The sequence below is a fragment of the Balaenoptera musculus genome, chromosome 6 (genome assembly GCF_009873245.2).
Source record: "Balaenoptera musculus isolate JJ_BM4_2016_0621 chromosome 6, mBalMus1.pri.v3, whole genome shotgun sequence".
Classification (NCBI taxonomy): domain Eukaryota; kingdom Metazoa; phylum Chordata; class Mammalia; order Artiodactyla; family Balaenopteridae; genus Balaenoptera; species Balaenoptera musculus.
In genome coordinates this window covers 102,945,031-102,959,575 of record NC_045790.1, presented here as the reverse complement: position 1 = coordinate 102,959,575, position 14,545 = coordinate 102,945,031, and the positions used below count along the sequence as shown (strand labels likewise).

Sequence of the window (14,545 nt, the reverse complement as noted above, 5' to 3'; positions counted from 1 at the left end):
CAGGTCAAGGGCCCCTAAGGCCAGAAATGTGGCCACCCGCTCCAGGTCCCTTGCTGACACCTCAGTTTGCAGAGCGAAGCCAAGTCTGACTTGCCGCACAGAGTCCACGAGGGCAAGGGACAAAGGGAGTGAGTATAATTGGGTTCCTATTACGTCTACACACAGTAAGCAACATGGAAGTGGCTGTGAAATGATAATGCCCACTCTGCTGGGCATTTTGTATGTGTCATCTATGAGGGAGGTGTCATCATCCCCATCTTACAGATGAGAAATGCAGATGCCAGAAGTGAAGAGACTTGCCTAAGATCTCGAAGCTAGTAAATGGTAGAGCTAGGATGCAAACCCAGGTGTAACTAAATTTGTAAGGGCCACATTTTCCCCCCAACATCAGGTTTTCTTAGAGCAAAGGTCACTAGGGTCACCCAGGATGGGAGGCAGGAACAAACCACTGTTCAGACAGAGCAAGGTTCTTCAAGTTGAAATGTTTTCCCTGTTGTGAGTGGAGCGCCCCCTGGTGTCCTTTCTTAGTACCAGCATGAGGCCTTTCAAGAGCATCCCCTTGGGCCCAGCAGGGCGGCCAAGGTATTCTCAGAGCCTTTCTTTCCACCTGGCTTCAGGGACCCTTCTGCGGGGAAGAAGATGCAATGCCCCGTGCTCACCTGGTAATGACCGCGAGGCTGCCACTTACTAGGCCTGTGACAGAGGCTGAGGCACCTGCTTTACAGCCATGCAATGTGGTCCCACAGCCCCTGAGGTAGCACTCTCATTACCCCATTTCACAGGCATGGAAACTGAGGTGAAAAGAGGTTCAGCCCCGTGCCCAGGGTCCCAGATAATTGGTGGAAGTTTTACCCCCAAGTTCGCCCATCTAGGGACCAGCCTTGCCCAAGGAACTCCTGAGTGTCTGTGGGCACCACTGACCCCGGGACCCCATTCAGCTGGAGGTAAAGAGACCGTGGATCTGAAAAGCTTTTCCAAAAGGTGCTGAACGGACACATGGACCATTTTCATGGATTCCTCAGAGAGGAAGAAATGGGGAAATGAGGGAAGAGAAAGATCCTTAACTTTTAGAAATACATCTCTAAAATATTTTACTTGTACAAGTGTACCTTTTATTTTTTATCAAAAAATAGAAACTTTCTTTTAAAAAAGGAAAAGTGTTGTTCAATGGCATAAATCTTGGTTCCAATAAATTTATTCCAATAAATTCCAATAAATTCTGTATATGAATTTATAAATTAAAAGAATACTTGATTTCTAATGAGCATGGACAGGCATTTCCTGATTAATTAACTCCTCTAATCTTACTGATCTAGGAAATTAGACTTAGAAAGATTAGTTAACAAAAAAATAAAAGTAAGCTCTTAGGAGACATTAGTGGATCTCCAAGTATAAGGGGCAGGACTTTTTGGAAAGTTTTTCTATTTTTCACTATTTTTACTTTAATCTTTAGGATTGATTGTTGCTTTCTATGGTTTAATCATTAGGTGGGCAGAGATTGGCATCAAATTATTTGAACAAAATTTAATAGGATATTGTTTTAAAAGCCACTTTCTAAATTAAAGGGATGATATATATACACATATATCATATATATGTATAGATTCTATATCTATATATAATATACACATCTATACGTTCATATAGGGACTTCTCTGGCAGTCCGGTGGTTAAGACTCTGCGCTTCCACTGCAGGGGGCATGGGTTCGATCCCTGGTCATGGGGAAGATCCCGCATGCCGCGCAGTGCGGCTAAAAACATAAATAACATATATGTTCATATATAGAGAGAGAAAAATTATGTACCATTTGGTGTATATCTCCAAGAGTAGAATCATGGGGGACTTTTACTTCCCAGAAGCCATATTTCTACGTTTGACATTTTACAATAAGCTTGTATCACACTTGTAGTCTGAAGAAGGATAAAAGCTATAAAGATCTACATTTTAAAATATGTTATAAAACAAAGAAAAACTTACTGATTGGGGCTGGTCCCCTCCACCCTCTAAACTCAGGGTTCCTCATCTAAGAAACAGGAGGGAGGACAGGAAGGGTTCAAGTGATTCTGTGAGTTCCCATTGCGTTCAGGGAGCTTCTAGGACTCAGGCCACCCCAGACTCTGCTTGAACAAAGGTTTTCAAATAACGCAGCCCCATGGGGTCTTTAGGGTTCTGTCTGAGAGTCAGGAGGAGGAGGAGGAAGAAAAAGAGGAGGAGGAGGAGGAGGGATCAAATGCAATGACGTTAAGGATGTGGAGGTCACGGAACAGGACAGCACAGGCCCCGTGATAGCCCTTTCTAGCGGCTCTCGTCCCCTCCCTGCCCCTTCTCACACCCCGAGGACGGAACTGGCTCCGAGGAGCAGGCTTTCACAGAAGCAAGTCTTGCGTAACAAGCTCTGCTCCTCGGAAATGTATAATTGATGAGGGCGCCAGCCGAGAACCTTGAACTGGGGCCTGCCAAGTGCAGGGGCAGCGGGAGGACTTGCAGAAGATGGAAAGCAGGACTGGCCTTGGACCTCACATTTCCACCGAAAGCCAGGGCCTCTCAGGACTGAAGTTCCGAATCCAGGCTTGGGCTGGGAACCCATCCCCTGCAGCATTCCTCAGAGTATGGTCCAAGAACATCTTGGAAAAATCACCGGAGGGTGGAGGAGGCTTGCTAAACACGCAGATTCCTAGGCTCCATCTGAGCTAAGATCAGAGACCAGGGAGTCTTCAAATGTCCACTCTGAACTCGTTCTGTGCGAGGCCCTTCACACCTGGGTTTAAATCCCAGCTCTGTCACTTACCAGCTCTGTAAGCTGCTTAACTTGTCCACAAGTTAAGTCGCTGCTGTCCAGACAGCAACAACAATAAGCAGGCGCTGTTGCTCAAGGGGCTTGATAACTATTTGCTGAATGAATGACAAATATGTGAGAGCGCCCACCTGGAGGCACAAGCAGGGAGAGGGGTGGCCTTGGGACCTGAACCAATCTCTCTGACTCCTGATCGAGTGTCCTTTCCGCTTTCTGATCCAGGAGCTGCAAAAAGCCCTGGTCCTTCTCCAAGTCCAGGGACTGGGTCCCAAGCTTCTCACCCCTCCCTCCGTCGGTACCAAGGCCCCAGAAGAGGCTGTAGAAAGAAGGGAGAGCTGGACAGCTCCGCAGGAGGCACTGTGGGCGTGGGTGTGGCTGACAGCGGTGCTGGGAGGCTCCAGGGAATCCAACCCTGCTCCACCCAGCGCAGGGCTGAGGCCCTGTTCCCACAACACACCCTGCTCTCTGCTATCTCAGTCTCATGAGAGCTTTTCCATCACCTAATCCCTGATGTGTCAGCTGAGCAGACAGTGTGGCCACCCTGCTAACACAGACAACCCGGAGGCCCAGAGATGGACGATGACTTCTCTAAGGTCACACAGCACATCGGCAGCATAGATGGGGCTTAATACCTATCCTAGAACCCTGCTCATGAGAAGCAGGTTGGTGTAGTGGGAAAAAGCTGGGAGTCAGGAGATCTGGGTTCTGGTCCTGGCTCTGGGACTGACTTGCTGTGTGACCCTGGACCAGTTGCTTAACCTCTCTATGCCTCAGTTGCCCTTCCCTCTCTTAAAATAAGCGATTTGAACTCCGACATTAAGACCATCAAAGCTTATGATCCCCTCCTTATCCTGACCAAAGAGAACCCCAGCTTTGTAAAACTACAGCTTTCCAGGAGCCCTTCCAAGGTGCCAAGCCCTGTGCAAGGCATTTCCCAGCTCTGCCTTCACCAAATTCTCTCCCCAGGCCCGAAGGGCAGGTACAACTGGTTCTCATGTAACAGAAGAGGAAAGGGAGGCTCAGGGAGGCCAAATGGTTTCCCAGAAGTCATACAGCATATACGGCACAGCCTCCTGGGGCTTCCAGCTTGGTTTTGCTCAGCCCTACCTGGCTTGGGGCTGGGGCTCAGACTCTTCAGAGTTCAAGTTCAAGGGGGATTCTAACAAGCAGAAAGAGAAATGTGATCAAATGTGTTTCAAATACCTAACCTAGGCCCTGTTGGCGGGGACTAAGAACTAAAGGGTACAGGCTCAAGCCCCGGGAAAGCAAGGTTCCCACCCATGGCCCACCCCTTACTGCTGGGGCTAGGAAGACCACCCTGTGAAGTGATGGAGAATTTTCTTCTCTCAATGTAATAAGAAACCAGAAGCTCACAGAGAGAGTGTGATTTGTCCAAGGTCACACAGCTAGGAAGGGCCCAGAGCTAACCAACTCCAAAGGCTGAGCTCTGACCGGTCTGCCCACATCACCAAACAAGACTGACAGATGGATGGACCTGAGTGAGTCCTGCCATTGGTGCATCTGTCCCTGCTGCCCGGCACCCACCTTGTACTTGAGGCCGGACTTGAAGTAACCAAGGAAGGTGGCGGACTCGAAGCCCTGGACCTCACGGTGCTGCACAGCCCGACCGTTCAGGTAGTCATCCAGCTGCACCGTGAAGATGGCGGCCGCCCCGCTCTCATCCTGGCTGCATTCATTGCCTGGGGGACATCAGAGCAGCGTGAGCCGGGCTTCTGTAAAGTGGCCCCAGCCTCCCATGGAGGAGGAGTCTGGAGCCCCCAGCAGTGCCCCGGCCTGGCTGCAGAAGCTGGGCAAGCCCCTGCCTCCTATGAGCTTCGGTTAATCTATGTGTATGTATAATGGGGGAGGTGGGAGGCTGACTCCAAGGTCTCTAAGAGTCCTCCCAGCTCTGACGCATTCCCCCTGCACTCGCTCTCAACCCTCCTGAGCATGAAGTCAGGCCAGGGAGCATCAGAAAACCAAGGCCCAGTGAGGGGGTAGGACTCACAGAGTCACACAGCAGAGCCGTGGCAGGGCTCCAGGCTCCGACTCTGAAGGGCAAACTGGAGTGTGGCTGGAGCTGTGCAGGGGGTCCAGGGTCCCCAAGTCACCCCCAGTCTGTGTGCCATAGTGGCTTGTTTAACCCTCACAACAGTCCTATGAGGTAGTCCAGCGCAATCATCAGGTCCACTTTACAGAGACACTGAATATCTTGCCAAAGGGCAGAGCCAGGGTCTGAACTTGGGCAGGCTGGCTCTAGAGTCTTGGGAACATGTAACCAAGGGTCTGGCACACACTTGATGGTCAATAGTCACTTAATTCCCGTGGGCACTTCCTGGCGACCACGCCTCAAAGGTCTGTGCTTAACAGCAGAGGGGCTGGGATGGGGGCTCGGGCGGGGCCAGCCTCACCCAGCCAGTAGTGGAGGTCGTACTGCAGGTTCCCATTCCTCAGCTGCACCGTCTTCAGGATGACATAGGCATCGCCTGTGAAGAAGTCTCCGTAAAGGTTGGGGGGCACGGGAACCAGGTCGAACTTCTCCACACGCCAGATCTGCAGGCCGGGCTCCTTTCCCGCCTTGAGGAACTCGGGGTGTTCCACCACCATGCTGCTGGGCTGCAAGAGATGGGGAGGAGCCTGAGCGAGGGCAGGGGCCTTGGCGGGGAGAGACCCCACCCCGGGGCACGAGGGAGGGTGGTTTCCAGCACCAAGAGCATCTCACTTGAGCCGCTGACTCTCCCCACCCCGTTCTATGACCCCTGCTCGATGAGTGAGCAAACAGGGCAGAGTTTAGGCTCCAAACCCTGTCCGTGGCATCTGTCTCCCCTCCTCAGCTCCCTGGTCATGGGGGGACAGAAGGCTCTCCCTCCCTTCTCTCTTCCTTTCTTAGTGCCAATTAGATGCAACAGCCGAGGCGCAGAGAGGTGAAGACGGGGACCCCCAGCTAGGAAATGACAGAGCAGGACTTGGCCCATGCTCTAAGAGCACGAGTTTTGGGACCGTGGGGAGACCCCTCAGATGGCAATGGTAAATCTGGGGGTCGCCAGGGGCTCAGCTTGTTCCCTTCCAGCATCCTCAGTGGTCCTTAGAACTAGAAGGGTCCTCAGAGAGTTCATTATCCAACTCCACCCTGCAGACAGGAAAATTGAGGCCCCAAGAAGGGAAGGGGACTAGCCTAAGGTCACACAGGCTGTCTGCTTTTGCTCTTTGGAAGTGGGAAGATTTCCCATGCCCCATCCATGTCCATGTCCACACCTCCAAGAAGGGCCTAGATGACTGAGCCCAAGTGGCCTCCTGCGCTGTCTGCCTCCTCCCTCCTGCCCCCAAAACCCCACCCCGCAAATTCCATTTCTTGGAAAAGGCGAGAGGACGCAGCCGGGGTCTGCAGGAGCCTGTTGGAGATGAGGTGGTCAAGGATGGGGGAAGGCCGTCAGACATGCACTGGGGCTAGAGATGGAGCAGAGCGGGATGGTTAGCTTGGAGTCAGAGGGTGGAAATCAGCAGGCGCAGGTCACCTCAGGCCGGATCTGGTGGAAGAAGTCAAAAAAAAAACAGATGGGAAAACTCAGGCAGAGGGATGGAGAACACAAAAGAACAGCAGGAGTGAGGAGAAACCAGACAGGGCAGAGGAGGTACCAGAGAGGGGAGTATAAATAACAGGAAGGACGGTAAGCAGGCGGAGGTGAGATCATACAAGAAAGAGGGGGAAAATATTGAAGAGGCAGAGAGAAATTAGATGAGAAAGAAAAATCTGAAATGGAAGAAGAAATCAGAAGACGGAAGGAGAGAAATGAGGCAGAGGGAAGGAGAAATCAGGCAAGGAAGAGGAGAAATCAGGGGGCAGAGATGGGTAAGAAATCAGAAGGTAGCACCGAGGGAAAAAGAAATCCGGCCAAGGTGAGGTTAGCCTCTAGGAAGGGAAACAGCCAGGGCCCTGAGGCTCCCACCCCCCTCCACCGGAGCCCCGGAAGCAGCAAGAGATACTTACAAAGCAACAAAACAGTTTTTCCATTCTAGACCTGAATTACTCCCCTTTTCCTAGCGCTGTATCTGCAAGAACTTACAATAGAGAGTTACTCCGGGAGCCCCCCGTGGCCCCCCGGGCACTCACCCGCGCCTGGGTCACCCGCCCCTGGGGCGCCCGTACTTGGGGCGCCCCCCGCGACGCGGTGGCGGTGCGGGCCGGCGGCGACAGCGCGCACAGCGCCAGGACCAGCGCGCCCAGCAGCGCGGAGCGGTGCGGAGCCATGGCAGCGACAGCGGCAGAAGACCTGGGCGGCAGCCTGGGCCTCCCCAGTCGCAGACCTTAAGTAGCCGCCCGCCCATCCCGCCCAAGCTGGGGACCGCCCCATAGGGAGGGCGTGGGGCAGGGCTGGGCCCCAGGGCTTTGGGCAGGGCTGGGCCCCCGCGGGCCTGGGAAGGGCGGGGATCTGGCCTGGATTTTAGAGACCTCGGGGTTCCCACAGGGACAGATCCAACTGGGCGTGGCCACCCCTTCACCCCAGCTCAGGGGTGGAGACCAAGCACAGGACCTGGCATACAGCAGGCGCTAACTCAGTGCACACTAAATGGGCACACGTAAGAATGGCAGGGAGCTCACCCATCTTAGCCTCCTGTATGATCCATGCAAAGACCCCTTCCCTCTCCACCCCTAACGTCTCCAGCAAAAAATATCATGAACTAACATTTATTGAAGGTTTTCCACTTCATATGAAAACTGACACATCCTAACATCCTTTACAGACTGGGTACTATCGACAGCCCCATTTTAACGAGGGGAAAACTGAGTGCAGAAAGGTCAAGCAATTTGCACACGACTAGGAAACGAAAGCCAAGATTTCACCCCAGGTGCTCTGAGTGGACCACCCACTTAGGCAGCATGTGGCTGTCACCAGCTGAGGACACAGTCCAGGGGGCTGACCTTCACTGGACCCTTGAACAAGCCAGACAGAGAGGGGCAGGCAGATCTCTCAACTTCTCGGATTGCAGGTTCTATTTTACTCAAGACTGCCCTTCTTTCCTTCCTTTTAAAAAAGTTTTTATTTTGTAAAAGGTTGTTTTGATAAAAACTTAAAGTCACGTCATTTATGCAAATTTTGGCCTCTCAACCCCACTTACTTCTACCTTGGGGCAACCAACCACTTCTATCTTCCTCCTTCAGCTGATTTCAGTGTTTGCCTTCATGTCTTAAATAACAAGCCCTTGTTGTTTGGGTTTTTTTCTTTTTGGGGGGGGGTGTTTGTTTTGGTTTTGTTCTTGTTTTTTTCAGTTTTAGGTCCTATTGGCTCTCCCTGGGGAAGTCAAGGATTCAAGCCTCTTGCCCTTCTCCCAGGCTCCCTTCCCATCTCTCACTCTCCCACTGGAGGCTTACAGTCAGTCACTGGGTTAGAAGTGCTATTCGGATTCACCCAGGCCTGCTTCCCACCTTCGCCAGCCCCTCTGTTCTCCCTCTCACTACTCTGCTGGACCCAGCTTCTCTATTTCCAAGTTCCCTTTGCATCCCAGATCTCCTCCTTTCCCAATAACAGGGAATGCAATGACAGGGAAGAGAATGGAGAAGCTGGAGACCTGGGTTTGATTCCCACCTCCACTGTGTGTAAGTTACTTTCTTCTTCTCTGCCTCAGTCTCCTCATCTAGTAAATGGGTATAAAGTGGTTGCCGAGAATTAAACCAGTCTCTCTGTGTGAGAATGGCCTGGTCTGACAATTAGTAAATGGGAGTTCCCATCCCCCTTCCCCACGAGCTCTAGTCATCCGCCCCAGCTCCTCCTGGAGCCCAGTTTCTATCTAATCAGGCTGAAGTTTGCCTTCCATCACACACAACTTCCTCCCATTTAAGGTGGACTGTGGGTCAGATAAAGGGCTAAATGAACACACACATGGAGAAGACAAATCAGACTGCAGGGATTATAAGAAAGCTTCATGGACAAAGGGACTTGTGACCTGGGCCTTGAAGGACAGGGAGGAGGGAGATTGAGAAGAAGAGGCATTCTGGGGAGGGAACAGCATGGGCAAAGGGCAAATGCAGGCCACATGCAGTGACTAAGGAGGGGTCCTGTCTGAAACACAGTAGCAAGAAGAGATGAGGCTGGAGAGGGCGGCGGGGGTCACAGGGGCCTGTGTGTCACACTGAAGAGTCTGAATTTTATCCCAGTGTCTGTGGGGAACCACAGAGAGATGCCCGAGTTCCTGAGGCTCTATGTCTGGTCCTGGGCCTGCAGAGCCTGCAGTGGATCAGCTCTGGCCTAAATTCAGAGAGCTCTTCCCTCTCCTTAGGCATTTCGAGGATTATAAAAACCCCACAGTTCTCATATGCTCTTGATGGAAGTATAACCAGTTTCCCCTCTCTAGAGAGCAATTTATGACCACAAATTCGAAACAGGTAATGCGACAACAGTGCCATTTCCTTCAATATCACTTACAGAGGAACACAGAAATATACGTGCAAGGATGTTCACTGAAGCATTGTTTGAAGAAAACTGGAAAGGACCCAAATGTCCCGGTTAAACAAATTATGGAGCCGCCATACAATGGACCACTCTGCAGCTGTGAAAAAAGAATAAGCTAGTGCGGACCATGCCTGGCACATAGTAGGCGCTCAATAAGCACGGAGAGATCTCCAAGTGCAAAAAGCAAATTGTAGAATAACTATAATGTGACTCCTCTCCTCTGTTTTATGAGGGCGCCTGTTTTTGTATACATCCTTAAAAAAATCAAGGAGGGTAAACACCAAAGTGTCAAGCCAGTTTGTTTGAAAGGGATGAAGAGGTTGGGGTTAAGCACCCACATCGCTGCAATTGGCACAAGGGAACATTTTAGGGTGATGAAAACATTCTAATTCTGGATTATGGTGATGATTACACAACTGAAAAATGTACTAAAAATCACAGTCCCGTCTGCTTACAATGGGTGAATTGTTACGGTATCTAAATTATACCTCAATATACTTGTGTGAAAAAAATTTTTAATGTGCTATAGGGATTGAAACTATTTACAAGTATTTATCCAATGAAGTTTTTTTTTTGTTTTTTTTTTTATAAAAGACTGATCTAGGGGGACTTCCTCGGCAGTCCAGTGGTTAAGACTCTGCGCTTCCACTGCAGGGGGCACGGATTCCATCCCTGGTCGGGGAACTAAGATCCTGTATGCCGCGTGGCATGGCCGAGAAAAAAAAAAAAAGACTGATCTAGAAATAAGACCTTTAAAATAGACAATGATACCTGCTCATTAGACAATCTGGAAAATCCAAACAAGCAGGAAGAAGAAATTTCCTCGTCATCCCTGTCCCCCGAATGAACCTGAGGGGGCATCCGGCCCAGCTGAGCAGTCCTTTCTGCTCAGTTGGTGATTAACAGAGGGCTGCTGTGGCTTGGCCTTAGTGCCAGGGGTCACTGACCACTAGCCCAGGGTCACTGGCCCCTGGTTAATGATCTCAAAGGCCCTGCAGCTTTGCCTGTCGCATAGCTCTGGAGCCTGGGTCCTCAGCGCTGGAGACCTGGTGAACAGGCCCTGGCTCCTGCCCTCGGCGAGCCCATGGCCTAGAAACTCTCACTACAGGGCAGTGATGTGTGGAGACTGTGATGCGGACAACATGGTCTTATGCTGCTCCCTGCCTGGAAGAGGATGTATGAGTTCAGGGCCAGTGGGGGGACTTAAATGCAAAAGAAAAACTTCTAGGTAGAAAGGAAGAGTCCCCACCCAGTGCTAGGCTTGCCTCTGCCACAGACTTCCTGGGTGACCTTGGGAAAATCACTGTCCCTATCTGGGCCTCAAGGTCCAGACACCCAAAAGATGGGGTAGGCCCTGATGCTCTGACTCTAAGCCTCATTCCTAGCCCAGCATTCCCAGATACTGGCTCTACAACCATATCCGGAACCGACACGTCTCTAAGCCTCAGGGTTTCCATCTGTAAAATGGGAGCACTGGTCCAGGTTGCCTCTACAGGTCCTTCTGAATGAGACAGTGCAGGGCCCCTGACCTACACAAGGGGGCACGGCGGTCACCGATGGCAGCATGCCACCTCACCTCTGGATCCAGACATCTCTGGGAGAAGAGAGGGAGGAAGGGGTGGGGGGTGTCTGATACTGAGTCTCCTCACAGCAACCAGAGGAAATAGGTATTAAAGTTCCCTTTTTTTTTTTTTTAAAGGTTTTAAATTTTTATTTATTTATTTATTTTTGGCTGTGTTGGGTCTTCGTTTCTGTGCGAGGGCTTTCTCTAGTTGCGGCGAGCGGGGGCCACTCTTCATCGCGGTGCGCGGGCCTCTCACTGTCGCAGCCTCTCTTGCTGCGGACCACAGGCTCCAGACGCGCAGGCTCAGTAGTTGTGGCTCACGGGCCCAGTTGCTCCGCGGCATGTGGGATCTTCCCAGACCAGGGCTCAAACCCGTGTCCCCTGCATTGGCAGGCGGATTCTCAACCACTGCGCCACCAGGGAAGCCCTAAAGTTCCCATTTTATAGACCAGGAAACAGAGATTCAGGGAGTTTCAGTCACTTGCTTGGGGTCATTCAGCTAGAAAGAGGCACTGCTGAGATTCAGACACAAGTCTGGCTGGCTCCAGTGCCCAAGCTCTATCTGGGGATCAAGCAGGGCCTCCCAGCACCATCCCACCTGGGCAGGAAGGGAGCAACAGTGCCCTTTACAGGTAAAGGGTTGCAGGCGCTGACTCAGTCAAGCCCAAGCCAAGCCTGGCAGCCCGAACTCCATGGGGCGGCCGTCCCTACCACGCCTCGCGGGCTGAAGAGGTCGCAGCCCTCCAGCCCTGCACCTGCACCTACCTGTGAGCACCCAGGACAGAGGCTTGTCCTAGGAAGGTCCCCAGGCTGCAGCCACTGGGTGGAAGATGGACTGTGGCACCTACACTCTGGGCCACTCATGGGCACGCAGGTCAGTCACGGTCTCCTGTACTTGGGAGGCAGCCCGGCTCTGCCACCACTCGCTATGTGAGTACGCCCTAGTCCCTGCCCTTCTCTGGACCTCAGAGATCCCCTTGACCTCTGATCTGGGTGTTCCGGGCTCCCGCCTAGTGCTACACACAGTAGGCAGCTTTCAGCATCAGCCCTCATCTCTCCCCTGTAGTTGGATCCAGGACCCCCACCACCAGCTCCGGCCCTGCTCCTCTGTGACCTTAGGCTAGCCTCTGTGTCTCCCTGGACCTCCCAAGGCAGCTACCAGCGACGGGAGCAGGCAGCCTCACCCTCCGCCCCCGGCCTCGATGTACAAAAGGCCTTGGCTGGCCCTGGAAGACACCACCCTGTTCTTTTTCCTTCACCCCGAACACTGTTGTTCTTGATTCCCGGGCAGCCGGCCACTCATGGAAAGCCCTCTCTCAGAGCTTGTTTGCTTTCTGGCTCACTGCTGGGCTCTGGGTCCTCCTGGGAATACCCGCCCCTCTGGTTTTGCTAAATGGGACAACAGGCAGTAAACAGAGAAGGCAGTTATGAAACCCAGTGAAAGCGGACAGGGCGTCTGTGAGGTCTGGGGAGCCCTGGGGACTTGAAAGAACACATTTTAGAATCTGGGAGACTCAGCTCCTGTGATCAGGGCCTCAGTTTCCTTATCTATAAAATGGGGAGAATGATACCCAGCTCACAGAGCAGTGAGTAGGGCCAGGGCCCCACACACAGTAGAAGCTTCCCAAAGTTAGTGCCCTTTTTTTTTTTTAATAAATGTAATTTATTTATTTTATTTTTATTTATTTTTGGCTGCGTTGGGTCTTCATTGCTGTGTGCGGGCTTTCTCTAGTTGTGGCGAGTGAGGGCTACTCTTTGTTGCAGTGCGTGGGCTTCTCATTGCTGTGGCTTCTCTTGTTGCAGAGCACGAGCTCTAGGCACATAGTCTTCAGTAGTTGTGGCGCGCAGGCTCAATAGCTGTGGCTCGCGGGCTCTAGAGCACAGGCTCGGTAGTTGGGGCAAACGGGCATAGTTGCTCCACAGCATGTGGGATCTTCCTGGACCAGGGCTCGAACCCGCGTCCCCTGCATTGGCAGGCGTATTCTTAACCACTGCGCCACCAGGGAAGCCCGTGCCCATTTTTTGAACTGGCTTCTTTGCACAGAGGCCTCTGTTCAGCATGTGCCACGTGAGAGCAGTGTGGTGGTGCTGGAGAAAGGTTACAGACTTCACAGGCGATTCCTGAGTTCAGGTCTGGGCTATGGAACCTGGAGCAAGTCGCTTTCCCTCTCTGAGCGTTGGGTCACTCAGCTGTAAAAAGGGACAGTAGTGCCCAGTTGCAGGCCAGCTGGGAGCTCAGGAGCGAGACTGCTGGAGTGCATTGCACAGAGTAGGACTTATCTGTAGCAACGCTCACTAGTCCATCCTCTCTTTGTAGACCATGACACCAAGAACAAGAGTGTAACTTCTGCGAATCACATAGCAAGTACCTGGCAGAGCAGACCTAGAACCCAGGTCTCCATTCCTGGGCCAGAGGTAAGGCCTGAGCCCATGACATGACAAGGCGCCCTGTAAGGGCCAGCTGGACCTCTGCCCTGGCCCAGTCTATCCTGGGTGTGGACAGCTGTCGGGGAGATGGCCAGTGGGACTCCAAGAGGCTGACTGTCCCAGGGACCAAAGCCACTGGCTCTTTCCCAGCTTCGGAGGCAACTCCGCCTAGTGCTGAGAGCCAGGGCAGGACATTCAGAGAGGGACTGGCCCCGCCACTGCCTGAGCCTGTGCCCTGGAAGCAGCCAGATCTGGCCATGGGTGTGAGTCAGTGCCCTTCCTGCCAGGGTCCACTTTGAAGTCGGTGTCCCCTTCTCTGGGGGAGGCAGTGGCCCTGGGAGGCTTGGCAGGCCAGCAGCTGGGGCTGCAAACAGCTGTATCCTAGCCCCTCTGGCACCCCACGGCCCACTGATAGAGGAGTCCAGGCACAAACACAAATCAGCAGCAGGACAACGAGGCCCAACGACAGGCACCGCGGTGCAGGACCAGTAGAAGATGGGAACACAGTCTCCGCCTGCCCACCTCCTGGGGCAGCAGGGCCTACGGGGCCCAAACCAGAACCAGAAGCAGCAAAAGCCACAGGAGGCAGCTCCCCGCTCCACAGAGGAAAGGCTTTCCAACAGAGAGGAAAACAATGTGCAGGACTGTGGAAAGAGCTCCCACCAGGAAAATCTGTGTATAAATCCCGACCTACCACTTCTAGCTCTGTGGCTTCTGCTCTCTGAGCCTCAATTTCCTCATCTGTAAAATAGGGATTAGAATAGCTTCTTCCCAGAGTTGCTGTGAGAATGTTGTAAGGTAAAAATACGTTTGGGGCTTAGCACGGTGCTTGGCCTAGAGTATGCACATATAGAGGAAGCTGTGGTGGTTGTTTGCTGGGTGCTAGGAAGCATCTCTCTCCCTCCCTCTCTCTCCCTCCCTCTCTCTCTCTCTCTCTCTCTCTCTCTGGACACTCAAGTTCCTTATGTATAAAATCAGGGCTAAAATGTTTTTCTCAAAGGTGAGTGGAGAGCACTGAATGAGACCATAAATGTGGAAGATCCTAGGACCATGCCTGGCATAAGACAGATGTTCAAAAATGCGGGTTTCCTTCCCCCTCTCCCAGAGAGGTAATGAGTGGCCCAGTGGTGACCCAGCCAAGGGGACTCAGATGATGAGCAAACCAGCCCATTTCCAAGGACACTTCAGGCCCTGGGACTTTAGGATTCTGAAAGAAACAGCAAAAGGCAAACAGTGTTTGAACATCTGGTCAAGGTCCCCCCCTGTCTGTCTGGGAATCAAGTTCATCCTTCAGCAGGACCCAGCTCCCT

The 14,545-nt window shown here is 52.4% G+C and overlaps 1 protein-coding gene across 3 annotated transcripts in view; it reads right to left on the bottom strand.

The window, feature by feature from the left end:
* GSN (gelsolin) overlaps nt 1–14,545 on the bottom strand; it is a 56,241-nt gene that overhangs the window by 20,799 nt on the left and 20,897 nt on the right. The window contains exons 3-5 of one of the 3 annotated variants that reach the window (XM_036855243.1): nt 6,784–6,854; nt 5,207–5,411; nt 4,341–4,495 (exon numbers count right to left, since the gene is read on the bottom strand). In XM_036855243.1, the coding sequence (XP_036711138.1) occupies nt 4,341–4,495; nt 5,207–5,411; nt 6,784–6,807 (384 nt within the window). In that variant the 5' untranslated portion in view covers nt 6,808–6,854. Of the gene's footprint in view, nt 1–4,340; nt 4,496–5,206; nt 5,412–6,783; nt 6,855–6,906; nt 7,096–14,545 lie in introns of those variants that run through there. The other 2 variants (XM_036855242.1, XM_036855244.1) reach the window with 2 other exon arrangements.